The sequence below is a fragment of the Leptonotus elevatus genome, chromosome 14, assembly GCF_054856555.1.
Source record: "Leptonotus elevatus isolate MCC_2025b chromosome 14, RoL_Lele_1.0, whole genome shotgun sequence".
Classification (NCBI taxonomy): Eukaryota; Metazoa; Chordata; class Actinopteri; order Syngnathiformes; family Syngnathidae; genus Leptonotus; species Leptonotus elevatus.
In genome coordinates, this window is record NC_141252.1 from 568,758 (window position 1) to 590,471 (window position 21,714).

Here is a 21,714-nt window from a genome sequence, read left to right on the forward strand (position 1 = left end):
GGTGTCGCCACTTTTTTGAAAACGTTGAATTTGCTTTGCCCCCCCGCCTTCTGCTTCACTCCACAGCTGGATCCCATCAGACCAGGAAGGGACGCCCCCCCCCCCCCTCACATGCCTTCAGCGAACATCAAGCTAAGCCACCAACAGGGGGCAGAAGTACTTTTATTTTATTTTTTTTGTTTCTCCAATTTACAAAAAAACATCCCATGATTTACATGAACATAAATGTACAAACAAGTCTGTAAATATAAATATTTCTATCAAGCATGTACAATCCTGATTATACAAGTTCTTTGCACAAAATAACAGGCACTTGGATGTCCTACTTCATAAGTAGTGCCCGTATGTAGAAGGAAAAAAAAACCAATCCCACCCAATAAACAAGCACAACTGTGTAATAGTAGCATCGTTTACGTACGCCCTTTATTACTTGAACACGTGTTGTTGTGTAGTCTGTGCGGGTGACCGCAACCGCAGAATGCTTGGCAACTCCGTTTACTTGCGTGCTCGACATCACTGTCATAAAATAAGAAGTAAAAAAAAAAAAAACGTTGAAAATTGAGACGTTCACAAGGTCACTTGGGTTGAGAAACGACGCAGCGGGAAAAGTTTAAAAATCTAATTAAAATGGAAAATGTGCTTTTCTTCCCTTCTGACAGTTTATGGTAGATTGCTGTCATGTAGTGGGTGGATTCAAATAAGCCAGTTACTCTTAGCAAACGTGAATTTGGGTAGGCATGTCAATTGTTAATGAAACAAAAACAACTTTTTTTTAACACTTCTAAGTGTGGCCTTTCATAGTAGATTGTTGTCACGTAGTGGGTCAATTCAAATAAGCTCGTTTCCCTCAGCCACATGAAATTTGGCAGGCATTTGGGATGCAATCTGCTTCTTTCTACCTTCCAAATGTGGACTTTTGTGGTGGTTTGTTAGCACGTAGTGGGTGGATTCAAATAAGCCAGATATCCATAAGCAAACGTGAATTTGGGGAAGCATGTCAATTGTTAATGAAACAAAAATAACTTTTTTTTCCCCCCACTTCTAAATATGGCCTTTTACGGTAGATTGTTGTCACGTAGTGGGTCAATTCAAATAAGCTAGTTTCCCTCAGCGACATGAAATTTGGCAGGCAATCTGCTTTTTTTTCTACCCACTATGTGCTAACAATCTACCACAAAAGTCCACATTTGGACTTTTGTGGTAGATTGTTAGCACGCAGTGGGTGGATTCAAATAAGCCAGTTACCCCTAGCAAACGTGAATTTGGAAAGGCATGTCAATTGTTAATGAATCAAAAGTTAACTTTACAGTTAACTCCATAGTCCACTCCATAAAAACCTCAATACAGTGGTGCCTTGAAATACAAGTTTAATTCATTCCATGAGTATGTTCTTAACTCAAAAAAACGTGTATCTCAAATCATCTTTCCCAAATGAAATGAGTGGAAATGCCATTAATCTGCTCCAGGTCTCCCCCGAAGAACAACAACATTTTTGTGTAGTGTGTTTTTAAATAAGAGAAATATCACTCTATGATTCACTTTACAATACATACAGAAATTGTATAGAATTTAAAGAATTAAACTTTTAGCCAAAGCTAGTGGACATTAAGGTAAAGTGGTTGTTTTAAATAAACAATGTGTAATACTCTTTACTTTATGTTTAATTAGACAATAAGCAACGCAAAGCCTTAACTTCAAGCTTTTTGGGAACAATTGTTCCATATTTGTCAAAGTGCGTATTCCAATTTGCCAAAGCAAAGAAATCGGCTGACTGACGGCTTGTATCTTGAAAAAGTCGTAGGTCGGGTCACTTGTACCTCAAGGCACCACTACAGAGTGAAAAATGCGATTCCAAACACAGCCTGAAGCACCCATACCTGAAGACAAACAGGAAGTCGGCCATTTTGGTTTGAAGCCAACATTCTGGAGGGTTCAGCCATTTGAACCATTTGCATTAAACGCTCTGGCGCATTTCCGATTTTTATCAAGGAAGCACTTCGATTCATCTGCATAGGACAAACATCGTCTTCATCCACTTCACTGCTTCAGCAGGTCCTTGAGCACAGCGCCGCCGCTGGCCTCGGCCGACACGGGCACGGGCGCGAAGCTGGGCAAAGCGTCCGAGATGGGCTTCATCAGCAGGTGCCCGCCCGACCCGCCGGCGCCGGCGGCCAGCAGCGGCACGGCGGCGGAGCGCGGAGCCAGGAAGGGGTTGCCAGACTTGCCGGCAACCGTGCCGCTCGCCGTCGTTCTCCTGGAGGGCGGGGCGCTCAGAGGCTTGATATCCAGGAGGGGAAGCTTGGGCGCGGGAAGCGACGGCGTCGACTCCGTCTCCAGGAACTTGACAAACATCTCTGAGAAGGACTGAGAGAGACGAAAAGAGGATTTTTCTTGAGGGAAGCAAAATGATTTACAATAGGGGTGTCAGGCAATTCATTTTTTAAATCGTAATTAATCACATGACTTCAATAGTTAATTCATGATTAATCGCACATTTTACATCTGTTCTTTTCATACTCTTGTTAACATAAAAGCTACTTTAATTCTGGACATTTTGTCCAGAATTAATTTGACAACTTCATTAATTTTCATGACCAATTAATACCTTTCATCTAATTTTTCCACTTGCTGTCGACTGAAGATGACATCACCTGTGCTGAGGAAGTCGGTAACGACCAATCATGGCTCACCTGTTTTCTGGGTTTGGTCAGCAAACTGAGCCATCATTGGTCGTTACCTACTTCCTCAGCACAGGTCTTCAGTCGAAAGCAAGTGGAAAAATTTGTTATTAAAGGTATTTAATTGTTCATGAAAAATAATGAAAGTATCACATTAATTATAGACAAAATATTAACTTTTTACTGCTGAAAATGGCTCAATGAGTAAAGTATCCCTTTAAACTAATAGAAATATGGCTGCATCTTTTAGTCATTGATACAGTAATTTTGTAATAATAAAATAGAGTTAAAATTAAAAAGATGTACTGTACTGTAAAAAACGAGTGTGATATTGATTTGTGTTGGTCATTTTTCTGCCACTAGATGGCATGATTGCATTTGGAAGACGTTAGTGACAGCGCAGTGCTTTTTTTCTTTTCATATTAAAAGCTATCTAATCTTTAACATGAAGCAACTTCAAGTTGTATTTTACTTGACCCCTAAATACTGTATATGCATTATTATTAAATTTATTACTGCTACATTTTGATGTGAACGTGACTGCAGCGTTGCGATTGGAATTTCACCAGTACAGGCTTTCATTAATCGCGTGTTAAAAAAAATTGTAAATTAACTCAAAATTAACACACACATTTTGACACCCCTAATTTACAATAAATGATGTCTATCAGCTTTAACAAATATTATCGGGGAAAAAAAACTGCTCCCCCCCCCCCATGTGCAATTGAATGGGCGTCACTTATTGTTCAGGGTTTCACTCTCGCATTTAAATTAGGTCTCTTTGGCAACTCCTCCCATAAACAATCAGACCCAATGGGATCGTGGTGAAGTGAACTGCAGCATGTGTCAGCGTTGTTGTTTCTTCTTCTTACCGAGTTAAAGCGGCGTTCGCTGGCGGGACACAGGGGAGAGGTGGGGACGCTCTGCGCGCCTCGGCCACCAAGCCAGCTCGACACCCAGCCCGTCATGCCGCGAGCCGTGTCCTCCTCCAGCAGCTGGGCCGCAAAAAAAAAAAAAAAAAAAAGACATCTGGAAATCAGTTATAACTAGGGCTGGGCGATATGACCTTAACCTTGAACAATAAAATATTTTAAAGAAGTGAATTCAGAGATTTGTTTCAAAAAACACAAGTTTATAGGCAACTGATATATAACAAGAGAATAATAATTGGATTTTTGCCGATTTTACTGTAAATGAATCATCCGGACCTTAGATTGTATCCAACTTTTGCCTTAAATCCCCTTTTAAAGGGATATAACACTTCACAACTAGCGATGCTACTTATTAGCCTGTCAAGGTTGTTCACATTGTGTGTTAGCATTAAGCTAGCGGAATGCTGCCTTGTGTGTTCACTGCACTGATCTGTCTATATTACTGAATAGCCCATAAGACAAGACTTTTGAAGCCGCGAGGCCGCCATTTTACTCCTCCCAAGAATTTTTTTTTTTTACAGTATTGAAATTGGAGAACATTTGAGAGTACTTAGTAGAAACAGCATGATTTATGATGTTTTAAACTTGTTCAACATAAACAAGAGGATACCAGACATTTTACAACTTGCCTTAAATACATGTATAAATGATATGCTTAATGATGTTTACAGGAGGAAAATTTTATATTTTTTATTTAAGAATTATAACTGTATAAAAAAATACAAATAAAAAATCATCACAGATTCCAAATCAGGCTTGAACGATAAACTGCGTGTAATGCTGACATCATCTAATTATCTACTAGCGGCACGCCGTGTCTCTGCGTGAAAGCGACAGTATCCCTCCTTCGTCAGGTTCTACGTAAAAACCACATGGCTGAAAAATGTCAGATCTTTTGCGGCAATTTTGCGGTAGAGGCCTCAGACAAGTTGACGAAGACATAATGGGCCTTATCCCCCCCCCCCCCCCCCACACACACACACACACGTCCACGTAATTAGTTCCGCGGGGTGTTTTTTTGCTGACTCGACACGTCGTTGCGAGAGGAAGCGGTCTCACCGCGCTGTCATCCTCCCTCGTCGTCGACGACGCTTGCTCACAGCTGGATGCACTTAGAGCGCGCTGCGATCCCGTAAGGGGATGTAAACACGAGCAGGGAGGGACAATGTTGTTAAAAAAATAAATAAAAAAAAGAGGCAAGGGACCCACCATGACAAAAGTGCAACACAATAAAAAAAAATATTTGTCTTTGGGGGCGCCGTAATCCAATTTGCCGTATCTGTTTCCCTTTAGGAGGGTTGGAATGGTTCCGCGGGGCTGCTGCCAGACCTTCTGGATAAGAATGAAAATCTCCCCCCTGCCTTTCGTGGAAGTTTTTTGGGTTTCTTGTGGTTTGCGAAGGACTAATTTACATTTCTAAATGTCTGTTTCAAGCTCGCTGCAGGGCTTTTTTTTTTCTTCTTTTTTTTTTAGATTCAAGCCTAGTTCAATTTTATAACCCTTTCAGCTTATTTGTGGCCATTTATTTATTTATTTTAGGATTTTTGCTTTTTTAGTTTTTAACTAACATCAGTTCTTGTCATAAAATATTCACTCATGTTCATTATTTAACTCTTAAAATTCCAGTTCACTTTCACAATGTACTGGGGGGAAAAAAAAAAGTTTCTCAACGGCATTTTGAAAAGCTAGAGGGGCATTGGCAACACCGGGTAGCCCTCGCTTCATCACAACACCCTAGCTCCGCCCACAATGGAAGCTATACTCACCCCCCCCCCCCAAATAGAGCGATTTCAACTAGTGTTAAGTGTCCTGCAATTCTTTATAAAAGTCATTTATACAGTATATTGCGTTAATTAATGGAACATTAGTGAAAGGGCCGTTTGAACACACACACAACGACAAAGTGCTTGTGAGTTTACGAGGCGCCTCGCAACAGGAGCGGCGTTATTCCAGCGTGCAAAAGGTACTACAATGACATCATTCATTTGAAGCGAAAACGGCATCAATTAATCGCTGACCTTTTCCACGTCCTCTCGGCTCAAGCCCAGCACACTACCCATGAGCCTAAGCACGTCCATGCGCTTGTTTCTGGGTGTGTGGAAGTAGCCCTGGAGCAGGTTACGCATCAGGACCCTGGGGACACAAAATTAAAATCCAACTTGGTGGGTAGTGAATGTACAAAAATAAAGACTGAGGGTTGGCATTTGATCCCATTTTACCGACATTTCATTTGTAATGTATGAAATTAGTGCATTACAGCATTACGATTACGACAATTGCACTAAGGGATAGATAAATCGGCCGGCCGACAATATTCAGCATTTTATGAATATCGGCATCAGCCTGTTTTTTTGTTTTGATGGCCGATATATTAAAAACTGTTAGCCGCTGTTGACTCCCTGCAGCATTGGCCTGCCCACAGCACCATCTGATTGATTGCTCGTGCTGTGCTAACAGCCAATAGGCAGCAATTAGCTGCTAGTAGCCCGCGAGCTAACGGTTAGCTCACGGGCTAACCTAATAGCCATTTTTTAGCGGCTATTTGGGAGTTATCTCGGGGTTAGCGTGTGGGTGAACGGTTAGCCGGCAAGCTAACAGCTCGCGAATTAGCAGCTATTTGGGAGTTAGCGTGCGGAGGAATGGTTAGCCCGCGAATTAGCGGCTATTAGCCCGCGAGCTAACCGGCTAGCTTGCAAATTAATAGTTTTTTAGCGGCTATTTGGGAGTTATGCCGGGTTTAGCGTGTGGGTGAATGGTTAGACCGCAAATTAGCGGCTATTTGGAAGTTAGCGTGCGGTAGCCACATAAAAGTTGGTGCAAAAGCTAATGGCAAACAAAAAACCTCTAACATGTTGCAAATCACAAAGCTGTTAAATAAACATGTCCTTGAAGGCATTTAAGCAGGCAAGTGCTGGAGATTTTATTATTCTTTTAAAATTTTGTATCGGTATTGCCCTGAAAAAAACATCGGTCTATCTCTTCCGCTGCCAATCATGTCACCTACTTGTCAATCTTGCCCTCTGTACTGTTCAAAAGGTTCATCAGTTTCTTCTGGGCTTCCTCCAACATCTCTTGTCTTATGGCCACTACAAACAACACAAAGGAGCACGTTAGCCGACGCATTCATAGACGCCACACATAATATTCTACATGTTCCATAAGTGGCATTTAGATAAGAAGGGAAAACAAATGAGCTCATACAGCAGGTCTACAAAAACACAAGCGATCAAGACTGAGTCGTATCAGATGTGGTGTTAAAGTCTAAACAAAAGCGTGGGAGAAAGTTTCACCCCCGGCACAAGGAGGTGATGTCGGAAAGGTCCTTGGGGTCATTTGTTTTCAAACAAATATTAGGTTTAACAATATTACGTTTTTATAACAACAATCCCTACATAAAAAAAAAACTCCATGAAACACTAAATTATTGTATATGTGGGTCATTTTCTTATAATTTCATCAAGTGACGGTAAAGACATACATACGCCACTGAATTAAATTTTTTAAATCTAATAATTGTACTGATTATTAGCATTTTTTTATTATTTAGAATGTAATAATTGCTTCTAATAAAAAATAGTTTGAAAGCAATATTTTTGACACTTTTAATGCCATGTTTTGCCAGAATGTGTCCCAAATGAAATTTTTGGATTTGCAGTGTTTTCTGAAGATGCTAATTACATTTTTCGATATAAATATAACACAGTATAATATAATATATATAATTATTAGAGCTTTTAATTTTTTAATCAGATTAATCAAATTTTTTAATTTTGATTAATCATAATTAATTGCTTAATTTAAAAAAAAGACTTATCAAAAAAAAATCCTGCTAAATTTGGATCCACTGCACACGTTCATCGTCCTCTTTTTCTAATCAGTTAATTATTTGCATAATTTAAAATGGGGAAAAAATGACCAATATTTTGTCATGAACAAATATTCAGAATGTGATACGCAAACATTTATGAAATGCTTTACTTTAATGCATGTAATTATGTTTATTGCTAAAACGCAACCTGTGCTACCTTAAACGTAGCCATCCGCTGTCACGCTTAAAGGATAATTTGCGTAAATTCATAATAAATGCGATAATTTTTTTGTGATTAATCAGTTAACGCTTTAACTTTGACAGCACTAATAATTATAAAACTCTCTCTCGCCCCCTTTCAGCAAGCGAGAGAAAAATAGAATGAGTGATAAAAAGATTTGGATTTATGAAAAATACATTTGACGGAGACAGAAAGAGGCCGAGAGAGACTTGCACCCAACACGAGGCGGCCATCACATGTGATGTTGGAAAAGTCCTTGGGTCTTTTGCTTTATTCTAAGCCCAAAGAAAATAACTTTATTGTTGTCAGAACTGAAGGCCAAAGGCAGCAGAGGGGCGAGGTTAAGGTCTGGAGGTGGACCAACTAAAAAAAAAAAATGATGGAAATTGGTTGCCAATATGTGTAAGATGGAAATTTTCCCTGACGGGGAGGGGACAATAAAGACTGTTGTGGTCTAATCACGCCGGACATAAAACATAAAAACTGCCCACGACCTCACCTTGCTGCTTCAGCTCCTCAATCTGCTCCTCCTTATAGTCCAGCTGGTCGGTGAGGCGAGACGCCGAATCCAGAGCGGCGTTGGCCTCGTCCAGGTTCATCTGCAACGTGAGCATCATTTTTCCCACATTTGCTGACACTTTACGTTGAGATGGAATTCAACCGTGAAGCGATGAGCCCACCTGAAGGGCAGACGCTTGATCTTCTAGCTTGTCCGCCTTCTTCTGCCACTCCTCCTTCTCCTTCCTGAGTTTGTCCAGCTCCGCCGAGTACATGGCTTTCTCCTCTGAAATGACACATAGAGTTTTTGAGACATGCTTTGGTCAAAACAGTCACACTGACTGCCCTCTCTGGCTGCCGTGTTGAAAGCAGCAGTTTGGGAAGCACGCAAGATGAGATTGCCAACCTAGTTGAACAGTCACAAATGCAACGAGATGTTAGAGAACGCTTATTTAAAAAAACGTTTTGTTACTTGATTGTAAAGAGGCACGTACAATAGAACAGAATTTCTCCTGGGAAACTCTCAAAGTCACGAGTGGAGAGATTTTGTGCGAGAAATCAGAATACAATGATAATCGGTGCAACCGACAATACTGCAGCTCTGCTTCGTTTGTGGCTTTGACGCGTGTAACAAAAAAAAATAGCACTACAGCAAAAAATAAAAGAACATTCTAAAATTGTAATACAGCGTTGCATTGACAGAAAAAAGTAATAATACGACTCCTTCAATAAAACAAAAAATACATTAAAAGAAAATATCTATTGCATTGAAAAACAATATACTTAAAAAAAAAAAAAGAATATATGCAGCGGATACAAAAAGTCTACACACCCTTGTAAAACTGCCATTTTTGTTAATAAATAAATGTATAATATAAAGAGGGTAAGTAAAAATAAACAGGTGAGTTCTTATAATTTTATAAATGGAGGTCGCAGCTGTGTTCAGAAATAATCAGTCATATTCAAATTCATGTTAAACGGGAGTCTGCACACCTGCCACCATTTAAAGTGCCTCAACCGCAACTCAAGTTCAGATGTTCCCCTTATGCATTTCCTAAAATTTCTATCACATAAAAATACTACTGCAAAATTTTGACATTATAAATATGAGTATTATTGTAAAATAAATATATGGTATAATTAGTAATTGTATTCCTTGGTTTGATTCATTGTGTAAAAGTAACTCGATGTAGTTGCTGGATATCAAATTTCACAGACGCCGCATTGACTCTTGCCTTGTTGAAACTGCTCTAGCACCATCTGCAGGTTGGAGAGGGAAACTGCATACTGTTTGACCTGCTCCTGGGAGGTCCCGAGCTGCAGGAGGGCGTCGTCCCGCTGCTGAACCACGCCGCTCAGTTGCTCCTGTAGCGACTCCACCTGCATGCTGGCCTGCTGGCTACAAACACGATGAAAACATGAAACATCTCAATGACCTTAGATTCCGCTTGAGTCGACTCAGTTGGGTCGGATGCCGACCTGGCGCTCTCCACCGCGCTGGAGGACGTGGCCAGCCGCTCGTCCAGCAAGGCCACGCGCCGGCGCAACTCGGCCTCGCGGTCCTCGGCGGCGAGGGCCTCCCGTGTGTACGAGTCCTCGATCTCCAGCAGGTGGTTTCGCAGCCTCTCCAGCTCCAAGTTGAGGCGCTGCTCTTTGTCCCGCACGTGCTGCAGCTGTGTGGACACGCGGACAACTCATTATTCTCTTCTACCTCCCACGGTCACTAAATCCATGTGTTTGGGAGGTCTTGTATGTTTTGATAAGGACAGAACATTTGATTTTATTAATTTATTTAAAGGGGTACATTTCTTGACAATAATATATGTGACCTCACTAGTCTAAACATTTCATTCTGATTCATATTAGATTTGTGGAATATGAGTTATGCAGAAAAATCCAGCCGTTTATATCCATCTTAGTGGGGCGGCCATTTTGCCACTTGCTGGCGACTGAAAATGACATCACAGTTGCTCAGTGCTCAGGCGACGACCAATCACAGCTCTCATGTTTTCTGCTGAGCTGTGATTGGTTGTTACTCGAGACCTGAGCAACTATGATGTCATTTTCACTCACCATCAAGTGGAAAATGGCCGCATTCTGATCCTGATAAAAAACGGCTGGATTTTGCTGCTTAACTCATATTCCACTAACGCAATGTTAACCAAAATACCATATTTAGACTTGAATATTGTATTATTATTGTTTTATTATTATTATAATTATTGTGTTTTGTTTTATGTACAGCATTTTGTAGCTGCGGTTTTTAGTGCTCTAGAAATTGGCCAATATTATCTTCTTCTTCTTCTTCTTTTTTTTTAACATTACAACATAAGATAAAGATAATGACATTCAAACGTTCTACCCTCAACAACAACAGAAAGGCAATTATTGTTATAAGCATTAAGGGAAGAATTGTTTTATTTTATTTTAATTATTGTACTTTTTTATTTATTTATATATAATTACTGGTAACAGGCCGATTAATGTGTTATCGGAATTTTATCCTGCCATATCAACCAATTAATCAAAACTATTTATAAAGTGCTTTTATAGCGGGTTTGACTTAATAAGTCGGGCCCTACTTTTACCCTGCAAGACAAGTTTCCCTTTTTCAACAATGATGTATAATGAACTGAACATTCCCACCTCCGTCTGCAACGCCGCGGTCTCCATTTGCTTCTGCTTGAGCGCCATCACCACCTGGTCGCGCTCCTGCTGGAACGCCACCGCTTTGTCCTGCATGGATTCGATTTCATTCAGGAGCTGATTGAGCTCACCCGATTTACCCTGCGCCAGAGAGAGATGACAACAAACCATGCATGAGCTCACGAGCAAGTGGAAGGAAACTTTGAAGTGTGGCGAGTGGATGGACAACTGACCTGCTCTTTGTCCTTGAGCATCTTCTCCACAGTGGCGGCTTTGTCCCTCATGGCGCTGAGCTCAAACTCGCGCTCGCGGAGCAGCATGGACACTTGCATGTTGGTCTCCTGCAGAGCGCGGAACTCGGACTCCTTCTCCCGCGAGCGCGCTGCCACCCGCTCGTTCTCCTCCTTCAGCGTCTTGGCGTCCATCTCCAGGATGAGGGCGCGCTCCTTCAGGTTGGTGACGGCCTGCTTCAGCACCTCGCTGTCGCTCTCGCGGTTGCGCAGCGCCTCGCTCACCCGAGCCAGCTGGTCCCCTTTGGTCTTGATTAGCAGGTCCTTGTCGCGGACGGACCTCTGCAGGGCGTCCAGGCTGGCTCGGACCTGCTGGAGCTCGGCGGCGTGGCTCCTCTGCTCGCTCTCAGAGGAGGAGGCCGAGCAGGAGAGCCGGTGGTTGTTCTCCTGGAGGGTCCGGATCAGGTTCTCCTGCTCGGTCAGACGGGTTTGAAGGGATGCGAGGTCTTGGCTGGCGGCGTCCACCGCGCTCGACCGTGCCTTGCTTTCGGGAGCCGCGGGGTCGAGACGGCCCAGCAGGAGATCCTTGGTGGTGCTGAGCTGGCTGAGGGTCTTCTGGACCTGGGCCAGCTCCACGCTCAAGCTGCCCAGCCGCTGCTCCTTGTGCTCGTAGCTCTGGACGAGCCTGCCGTAATCCACCGACAGTTTGGAGCCGGCGTCGCCGTCGGCCGACACCTGAGCCTGGAGGTTGACCAGCTCCTCCTGAAGCTGCGCCGACTCGTGCTGCATGTTCTTGACGGTGGTCATCACCTGCTGCTTCCACTCCTCCATCTTCTTCACCTGCTGCTTGAGCGTGTCGCGTTCCTTCAGCAGCTCCTCAAATTGGTTGCTGCTGACCCCGCCGCCGCCGCCGCCGGCGTCTCCGCCCGACGATTGCAGCACCGTCACCAGCGTCTGGCACTTCTGCGTCAGCGCATCGATCTCGATGTCCTTCTCCCTGATGATGCGCGAGAGATTCTGGATGGTCTCCTTAAACATCTCCTGGCTTCCCGAAGGGTCGCTCGAGTTGGAGAGACGCTGGTTCTCCTGTTGCAGCTTGAGTAGCGCCGCCTCTTTGCCCGCCATGATGTCCATGAGGCGGTGGTAGTCGGAGCGCAGCTGGCTGTTCTCCCGGGTCTTCTCGTTGAGGACGGCGAGGACCTGCTCCCTCTCCACGGCGTAGGCCTGCAGCTGCTGCTGGAGGAAGAGGACGTCCTGACTGCCGCCCAGAGTGACTCGCGCGTGAAGGGCCTGGATCTCCAGATCCTTCTGCAGGATCACCTGCGATTCCCCAAAACATTGCACTTATTAAACAAACAACAAAAAAGTACTACTACCACGATAGACCATTTAGAAAATTCCACATAAAAACAAAAAGAAGCCTTTATAGTAATTCTTGCATATTTCCGGATTACTTTTGGCAAACAGATTTGGTATTCGCTGAAAACCTATTCACAGTCCTCGGTGTAATTTTGTGCTCTTTCTATAGAGCCCAAAAACGTCACCTAAACCCAGCTAAAAGGAAAGTAGTAATCTGTCAAAGAAGAATGCTGAACTGACAAATCAGCTATTTAAGATTTATGTGTAGTGAAGGCCAAGATCGGCGGATTATTTTTCATCAGAAAAACACCAAAACATGAAAAAAATAGACCAGAAAAAAAAAACTATTACCTAAAAAAGAAAAGAAAAAGAAATGTAAATAATTTCATTAATACTCGCAAAAAAATATTATTTTTTTTGTGTGAAAAAACAAACAAACATTTCCCAACTCGAATGTTGTGGGTTCAATCTTGAGACCCTGTGACATTGCTGAAGTGTCCTTGAGCAAAATACAGAACCACCAGCTCTTCCGGACACTGAATCAACAGTCGATGAATAAAAAGACATGATTAAAATATTTCTTTGAAGGTGGTTTGATTAACTCTATGATACTAGTTCGGCCATTTTGCCACTTGCTGTCGAGTAAAATGACATCAATGTTGCTCAGGTCTCTGGTAACAACCAATCACAGCTCAGCTTCAGAAAACAGGTGAGCTGTGATTGTTCGTTGCCTGAGCAACTTTGATGTCATCTTCAGCCAACAGCAAATGGCAAAATGGCTGCCCCGTGAGATGGATAAAAACATCTGGATTTCGCTGCATAACTCATATTCTACAAATGTAATATTAATCGGAATTAAATGTTTAGACTCGTGAGGTCACATATAACATTTTTGTCTGGAAATGTTTCAGGTTGACTTCCACTTTTTGGATAAATTTAGGATTAAACACGACGGGCCTGGATCTCCAGGTCCTTCTTCAGAATCACCTGGGAGAGCTTCCCCACTTCGTCCCGGGACAGCGCCATCTGGTCCAGCTGCCTGGTGAGAGACAAGTTCTTCTCGTTCAGCTGGCTGATTTCACTCTCCTTCTCCTTCATGCCCTTCACCAGCCGCTCCAGCTCCACCTTGGAGAGGTCGTGCTTCTCGTTGCCGTTCTCCTGGTTCAGAGACACCGTCTTGTCTTCCTGCAGTATGACGTCGCCGCGCTCCATCGGGGACTCCGCGGGACCTCGACTCTCCAGCGTACGCTGTAGTCCGGCCAGTTGCTGGTCCCTGGCTTGGAGGAGCCCGTCGAAGTCGAGCGTGGCCCGCTCCAGCTCGCTCCGAGAGCTGAGAAGCGCCGCCTGCCGCTCCTCTAAACTCTGCCGAAGATCCCGCACCTCCTCCTCCAGGCCACCTCTGGATGACTTGAGCTGGTTGATCTCGGCCTCCAGCTCGGTGATGATGTCCAGGGTGCGAGGAGGTCTGCTCTGCTGATCCTGCGCGCGGTCCATCTCCTCCTTCAAGTGGCTGTTGTCCTCCTTCATGCCCGCAAGCTGTCTGTCCTTCTCCTCCAGCGCTCGCCTCAGCGCACCCGCCTCCTTCCTTGCCGCCGCGACGCTCGTCTCGAGCTCGGCCCTCGCGTCCGCCGCGTTCCCTTTCAGCGTCTCGGCGAAGGCGTCCTTCTCCTGGAGCAAGTCGGTCAGCTGCTTCTGCCCGGCGACGGTGATGGCGAGCATCTCGTTGGTGTCCCGGTGGTCGGCCGCCAGCTGCTCTGCGTCGAGACGCAACTGAGCGATCTCGGTGTCCTTTTCCTGATTGAGCTTGACGGCGCGCTCGTGCTCCTTCTGCAGGGCCGAGGCGTCCATGGAGTGCGCTCGGCTTAGCTCGTCCACGGTGCGCTGGTACTGTTTGGCCCCTTCCGCCAGCGAGCGCTCGGACCGCTGCAGCTCGCAATCCAGCTGTTCTTTCTCAAGCTTGAGGGCTTCGATGCGCGTGTCCTTCTCCCGCAACGCCCTGCTCGCCACCGTCTGGTCCTCCTTCAACAAGTCCTCGGTTTTCCTCACATCCTCTTTCAACTTCCTGTTCTCCATCTTCAACTCAAAATCCTCCGACGTCACTTTCTCCAGCTGTTTTCGAAGGTCCGAAAGCTCCCTCTCCTTCAAAACCAGCTCTCCTTCATCCATTTTTGTCCTTTCGGTATGACTGAGCTCTTGTTTTGCTGCCGACAGGTGCTCCTGCTTCTCCTGCTTGCTCTTCTTTAGTTCTGAAGTTTCTCTACGGGCTTCTTTGCTCTGTTCCTGAGCTTGTTTCAATTTGCCTTTCAGATCTCGGACAGCGCCCTCCAGCTGCTGCTTGCTCATGTGCAGGTCGTTGAGTGTGAACGCACTCTGGCTGATTTTCTCTTTCTGGGCCTCCAGTTCCCGCTCAAGCGCGCTATTCCGATCTTTGGTGGCGCTATGCTCCGTCTCGGCCTTCTTTAGCTGCTCTTTCACAGAGATCAGATGCTGGGAAAGGAAGGAAGATTGACAAATTAGGACAGGAGATTTGATAAGATGATGAAGTGAAATGTCACTGAAATAGTTAAGATCTGGAATGTAGAATGCAAACGTCAGAAAATTGTAGTTTTTCAATCTTTTTGTTTTTCACTTGTTCTTTAAATTATTCGGATTGCCGTGTCATGCCTTCCTGTTTAAAATCTTATAACCAACTTTTTGTCTGACTGGTACGATGTATGTGATTTTCTAATTCAACACATCTGGCTCCAGTTCTGAGATTTTGGGGTTCAAAGGTTAACAGTAGGTATTGCAACATTTGCAAAAATGGTAATTTGAATGGAAAGTAAGGCTTGGGTACATTTGTAAAAAGCCTCCATTATTTGGGGAATTTTATCAGTGAAAATGTGAAATATTGAACAATTTGGGATTTTTGGCAATGTCAAGAATACTTTCCAATAGGAATAAACTAAACATTTTGAAGTGGGAATGGCTTGAATAATAAGTCTAATAATCAAAAGTGGAAGTAAATACTGAGTTATTGTATAATGGAAAATGTTTTTTTATTAACTTCAATTTGGTTTCTGCCATGAAAAATTTAAGGAATGTAAAAAAATACATAAATAAAATAAAATGATGACCAGATGTCCTGAATTTTTGGACGTTGGAATGGTTTGAGAAATTTTTAGAAACAGAGAAAAGTGTCAGAATAATAATAAAAATATTAACACAATAGCACATATGATAATCGTTCATGTTAGTTTGCTAATATTGCTCGGACCTGCGTTGCTTCCTGGTTTTGCCGGTCTAGCTCCTCCAGCTCAGTCAGCAAAGTGTCTCGTTCCTCCTGTGTAGCCTTCAGGGACCTCTCTCGCCTTTCTAGCGCCTCCTTCAGGTCTTCCATCGACTCGGTTTCAGCTGGTCGAGCCGCGCTCGCCAAGGTGACTTTCTCTTCGGCCGCGCTCAGTCTTTGTTGCAGGGTGAGCTTTGACAGGGAAACAAAATATGAATTTAGGATCTGATGACAATGGGTCTGATTTTCACTACGGCATTAGAAGCTTGGATTATCATCATTATTATTATTATACTGGTCGTGTTTTTATTATGGAAGGTGATGGTAACAGGCCAACTTAATTATTATTATTATTATTTTTAAATACAGTAACATAGCAGTGCTTTAGTACGCTTTTATTTTGAAGTTGTTTGAGGCAGTACATGGTGACATGGCGGTTTCACGACCTGGAACCCAATTTAAATATGATCCCACCTTATCTTGTTCCAGAACCTCCTTCTCTTCTCTTAGTGTGCCGATGATGGTGTTCAATTCTAAGATATCGGCATGCTCGACCTCCTCCTTTGGTTCTGCCTGATTTGGGAGAGCAATGTCAGAAATGTAAAAGTAGTCCGAACCAAGGACTCGCTTACCTGAAGCACACTTTTCATTCTCTCCGTTTCCTTTTGGGCACCTGCGAGGTTGTCCCTCAGCACTTGGATCTCGTGCTCCAACTGGGCTTTCTGTACAGTTTTGCCCTCCTGCTCCCGCACCCGCTCCTGAAGCTCCCCCACGGAGGCCTGCAGCCGGGCGTAGTTCTGCAGCAGGGCCGCGTTCTCCTCCTGGGCGTCGTCCTTCTCCGACTGCAGCGAGGTTCGGACCCTCTCCGCCTCCTCCAGGTTGGCGGACAGCTCGGAGAGACGCGCCTCCCGCTCCTCGGCCGCCTGGCGCAGGGCGGAGACAGTGGTTTGCAGTTCTAGCTCTATGGAGGGGTTTGATGGCGAGCTGGGTGCGGAGGTGCCTGTAGAAGGACATTTTAGAGATTAGCTGATGAATGTATATATAAAGTGAAGCTCTGCATATGCGCAATTTGACATCTGATTTCCTTCATGGGATGAATATCTATCTGGGCTCAAATGGAACACACGGATTTGGCGGTAAGGCTCAATCCCAATCCACCGAGAATATCAGGGGTTCACTATAACCTCATTAGCAGTGGTCACATACAGAAACATATGCAGACCATTTTGTAGCTGCTCCTCCAGCTCCTCGATCCTCTCCTCATACTCGGCCAGCTCCCCCCGGTGGCGCCGGCTGAGGTCGGACATCTTCTGACGTTGGACGTCCTGCAGGGCGGCGAGCTCGTGCTGGTGCTCGTCCACCTCGCGGCTCATCTTGTCCCGCAGTTCCTGCAAAAATACAAAACCAAAGGTCAAGTCTCACAGTGCTGCTAAAGTGTCGAGCCAGTTTTGCAATTTATTGGGAAGTGAATTTACCTTAACTGTTCTTTGAAGTTTCAGAATCTCACCCTGGTCAGAGTGACCTGCCCCCACTGCTGTCGATGCCTAAAGGAGAAATTCAAAAACTGTGACTTAATCAGTGGCAAAATATTGAATTTAATGTACGGTATTTACATAAATTGTACTCTCATTCATTAGAATTTACACATTAATTGCAATAAGATTACAATACAATTAATACAATTGTAACTGGATTATTGTATTAAAATGTAATTACATGTTTGAATGAACTACAAAGGTTTGAATTTTAAAACCTTAAATCAAATTTGAAATTATGTTTATTATAAGTTAATTTCTAATTTGAACTGTTTTTCATTTTTATCCAATTTAATTTTAGTGTAAACATTTAATTGTAATTATCTTGAGAATTTAAATATTTTTTATCCATCATTTAACTTTAGTCAAATTCAACTGAAATGTAAATTTAGTTTATTAGTTTTTCTTTAACTTTTCTCTAACTGACATTTGACTGTCAATTTAGGTCTACAGTGAATTTTACACAAAATAAAAAGTTAAAAATGTTATAGTGATTTAACACAAATGTATTTGGAAATGGAACTTTCACTTGGCTAACTGAATTTTCAGTTTGGTATTTTTTTAATTTCTTTGGGAATTTCATTTCAAATTGAAGTGTGATTTTACATAGATTTTACATAGAATTGGGAAATGTAATACCAAATCAATTTAGAAATTAGATTTAAAATTGGGAAATTATAATGCTGTATATAATGACCTTTTTAAACTAATTTGGAAATAAGTCATTTTAAACAGATTGATTTCAAATTTGTGATCTTCATTTGAAAGTGAATTTGAAATTCCATTCAATTCAATCAGCAAAATGAGATTGTAAATGTAACCAGAGACGCTCGGGACGCTAGTCTGACTAACTAACAAACCTCCTCCTCCTTCTCACCTGCGACATGCGCCTCCAGTGCGCCACTTCCGCCTCCAGTCGCAGCACTTCGCTTGACAGCCGGTTGATCTCCTGCTGGGACGAGATGACTTCACCGATGTCCATGTCATCGCCATGAAAGCCGTGGTGGTGAGACGCAGACGTCCGGGACAGGAAGGAGGACGCCGTGGTGGCGACGCTGGAAGAGGCCGCGGTGACAGGCAGCAAGGGGCCGGCAGAAGCAGACTGGACCGAGTGTTGAAGCTTCTGGACCTCCTCCTGGAGGCCGCTTTGTCGGGCCTTCAGGTGACTGATCTCCACCTGGATGACACATGGGGACCTCAGTGTATGGAGTTTTTTTTTTTTTTTTTTTTGCAGTAAGTTTGTGCAATTTATTACTGTTATCTCAGATTAGAACTGGCAGCTGTGTCTACCTTTGACCACTAGCAGCCAGATTACATTGTGTTCCAACTGGTGGTGGTAATCGTAATTTAAATTAGCTAACTGCTAATGGAAACGTTATCCGTGCAATGTTTGTTCCATAAGCAAACGGGGACAGAATTAATATTGGACATTGGATTTTTTGCGGGGAAAACCCCCCCCAAACATTATACAAGGCAATATCAGCCCTTGGAGAAGCTAAATAGAGTACTGAAGTTGATTCTCATACGTCTTTCTGCTGCAGAAGTGTCCTGTACTCGGCTGACTGCTGCTTGATTTGGATCTCTGAGGCTTCCAGCTTCTCCTCCAGCTCAGCGCGGAACTTTTTCAACCTTTCGCACTTCAAAAAAAAAAAAAGGACACAGTTGCTTATAAATAGGTTTCCGTTTCCACAGCATTAAACCACAAAAAAATGTCAACAGACGTTTTTGTCAGTTGCCCGCGGGCTGTTAGCCAAATGGCAAGAAAGCAAGCAAACGATATGCTAAACATTCCTACCGTGTCAACAGCTTGATGATAATCTTATCGCTAACACGGTACACTACAACCTGCACCGTGATGCCAAACCGTACCTCGTGTAGCAACGTTACATTACAAATAGGTGACTAAAATGACTTTACACCAAAACGACTGACAGTCATCACATGTCACAATGGCAGAGCAAAAGGTGGCTTATGTAAACGATATTGTTTATGGCGCAGTTCAAAGAAAATGCTTAACATTTGAAAGCCTGAATAACAAATATAGAAAGGAAGTTTTTAGTACTGTAATTGTATTATTATATTTATGCATGGTAATAAATTTGCGCCATCCAACAAAAAGCTTATGCATCCATATTTTGCCAGTTAGTTTGAATAAATCTTATAATAAATACATTCATATTTGTCTTTTTTTTAATTAAAATAATAAATTACTAAATTTGTTATGATAAATTTATATTGAAATTATCTAGTTGTTTCTTATGTAGAAATATTTTAATTTGTTTGAGAAATGAATGAATGAATGAAAACAGAAATAGATTGTCAATGTCAAGCGGAGTCCTTGCATTTCCAAAACATTTGTTTTTCAGGCAATTAAAAACATGCCATCTTGTTTAAGTCATTACATATTGTATCGCTGAAGAGAGTAAGTTCAGCCCTTTGACTTGTTTAATGATTTACAATAAAATAAAATACAAGAAAGCCACATGGGGACTGACCAATAGTATTGAGGCGACAAATATGAACTTGACCAAATTTGTATTAGCATGTAAATACATAAAGTATTATTTTTGTTGTTTTGCTGGTTAAAAAAAATGAAACAAATACAGGTGAAAATACTGTCTTTGTATGCCACCTTTATCTTTCTAGACGGAATCTGAATTTGACGGGCAGATCCATTTGCAAGCAAAAGTAAAATGTTATCAAGAAGGTGGTATACAAATAAAATAATAATAATCCAACCTCAAATTTCTGAGAGGACATGGCAGCCTCCACATCAGCCAGCTTGGAACTGGACAACTGCAACTCTGTGGCGGCGTCTGCTTTACATGGGAACAAGAGAAACAGTCACTTATCTTCTTTCCACTCTGAAACAAACACATCAACATATGTCATGCATTTCCAGAATGGAAACAAACACGGAGCATGTCTTTCACAGCACATGAGATCTGCTTTAACATCCTCACATGACACACAAGCAAACAACACACTGATGGTCCTGTGCAGTCAATATATTGAATTTGCCTTGTAGTTTTAAGTCACACAAAATCACCCAAATAAAAAAGTAATATATAAAAACATAAAATTAAAATAAAGGCAGCAAAGGATTTTTTGCACACTTAAAAAAATATTTCTAGATTTGTATTGGCTAACTTGACTAACTTTAACTTTGCGTGTATGTACTGTACTTAAATCATCCGTTCCCATGAAATAAATGGAAATGCCCTGAATACATTCCGGTTTCCCAAAAACAAACACCAATAAAAACTTCTCTAATCTGTTTTTATGTAAGAAAAACAGCACTTTGTATCACTGCACTTCACAAAATACATGCATTCCGTCCTCTGCATTGCTTTGGGAAACAAGTGACACGCATTAGATTTCACATCCTAAATATTTTGGAGAAACTAGTGCGTTATATACTCATTAGGTAGCCATGTGACGTACAGGGTGGCTACATTGTTTATGGACGAGACCAATCATTAGGTAGCCATGTGATCCTATCCTTCATATTGTTTTGTTTTGGGAAACAATTACAGCCTTTGAAATTGACAAACACATTTAAGTAGTCATGTGGTTCCATTTTGTGCATCAATTTAGGCGACTAGAAATCAATAGGCAGCCATGTGATTCCAGCAGCTAAAGGTTTAGGAAAATAAATAAAGCGAGAAAAAGTTACAAACTCATTGCGTAGCCATGTGATTCCATCCTCGACACCACCCATTCATTAAAGAATATAAATAAATAAATAAACTAATTAGTTGGCTAACTAGAGTGTACAGTAAAGTGATCTGCTAATGATGATGATGTGGCGACTTACCTCCGACTTCTTCCACTCCCTCCAGCAACATATCTTTGGTAAAGTTGGAGATCTGCCCAGTGAAGGACGACAGGCTCCCGCCGACCTGGCCCAGCGACTGGCCGAGGCCGGAGCCGATTCCGCCGAGCCACGATGACATCTTTGGGGGTGGCTCAACAACAACACCGCCGGACCAAAACAGAAGAGGGGGTCGGTAAGGGCGACCGGGGAGGTGGGGGCTAGCTTAGCCTAGCTTCGGTTAGCCAGCGAACTAGGACATAAAGCTAAACTGTCAATACAAAATTATGGGATAATTTAGCTCCTCGGTAGTTTACCTTGACAATAACAGAAAACAGGTTTCACTCGTTCGGTTCATGAGACTGCCAACTCGGCTGCGGCAGCCATTAAGGGGCCGGCTGGCTGTCACCTGTGACGTGGACACAACCGCCGCGGTGCATTGTGGGATTCATGAAGGACCAACCATTTTTAAAGGACCAGTGAGCACACGTCAAATGGAGCGTTGCTAATTTTATGAAATCAATATTTTAGCCCCCTCCCCACCCCCCTTTTTGGGCATATATTATTCGCCGTTCTTTAACAAAAAATACACCCACAAAGTCTTCCATTTTTCTCCCACAATTTTTAGGGGAAGCGTTTAAAGAAGCAATTTACGGGTCACATTGACCTGCTAACATTTTCAAACCAAATAGACAAGTTTTAAAA

General features: G+C 42.8%; 1 protein-coding gene across 2 annotated transcripts; it reads right to left on the bottom strand.

Annotated features, from left to right (window-relative positions):
- Positions 1 to 144: 144 nt before the first annotated feature.
- trip11 (thyroid hormone receptor interactor 11) lies at positions 145 to 21,411 on the bottom strand. Of its 2 annotated transcripts, none has more exons than XM_086095464.1 (20): positions 21,013 to 21,411; positions 19,935 to 20,011; positions 18,722 to 18,832; positions 18,073 to 18,372; positions 17,136 to 17,204; positions 16,883 to 17,048; positions 16,293 to 16,660; positions 16,135 to 16,233; positions 15,649 to 15,852; positions 13,380 to 14,879; positions 11,037 to 12,353; positions 10,804 to 10,944; positions 9,637 to 9,830; positions 9,393 to 9,556; positions 8,340 to 8,443; positions 8,159 to 8,258; positions 6,615 to 6,696; positions 5,629 to 5,743; positions 3,551 to 3,673; positions 145 to 2,364 (listed from the first exon to the last, which is right to left on the bottom strand). In XM_086095464.1, the coding sequence occupies exons 1-20, from the start codon at positions 21,149 to 21,151 to the stop codon at positions 2,038 to 2,040; spliced, it is 5,700 nt and encodes a 1,899-aa protein (XP_085951590.1). In that variant the 5' UTR covers positions 21,152 to 21,411; the 3' UTR covers positions 145 to 2,037. The 2 variants fall into 2 exon arrangements, with proteins under 2 accessions (XP_085951590.1, XP_085951589.1); XM_086095463.1 differs by having other exon boundaries at positions 19,935 to 20,014.
- Between the last annotated feature and the right edge of the window lie 303 nt (positions 21,412 to 21,714).

Coding starts and splice junctions, on each gene's coding strand:
- trip11 (XM_086095463.1), bottom strand. CDS start 21,151: ATGTCATCGTGGCTCGGCGGAATCGGCTCCGGCCTCGGCCAGTCGCTG. Junction 12,354..13,379: donor AAGTGGGGAAGCTCTCCCAG/GTGATTCTGAAG, acceptor GGGGAATCGCAG/GTGATCCTGCAGAAGGATCT. Junction 5,744..6,614: donor ACAGAGGGCAAGATTGACAA/GTAGGTGACATG, acceptor TTGTGTCCCCAG/GGTCCTGATGCGTAACCTGC.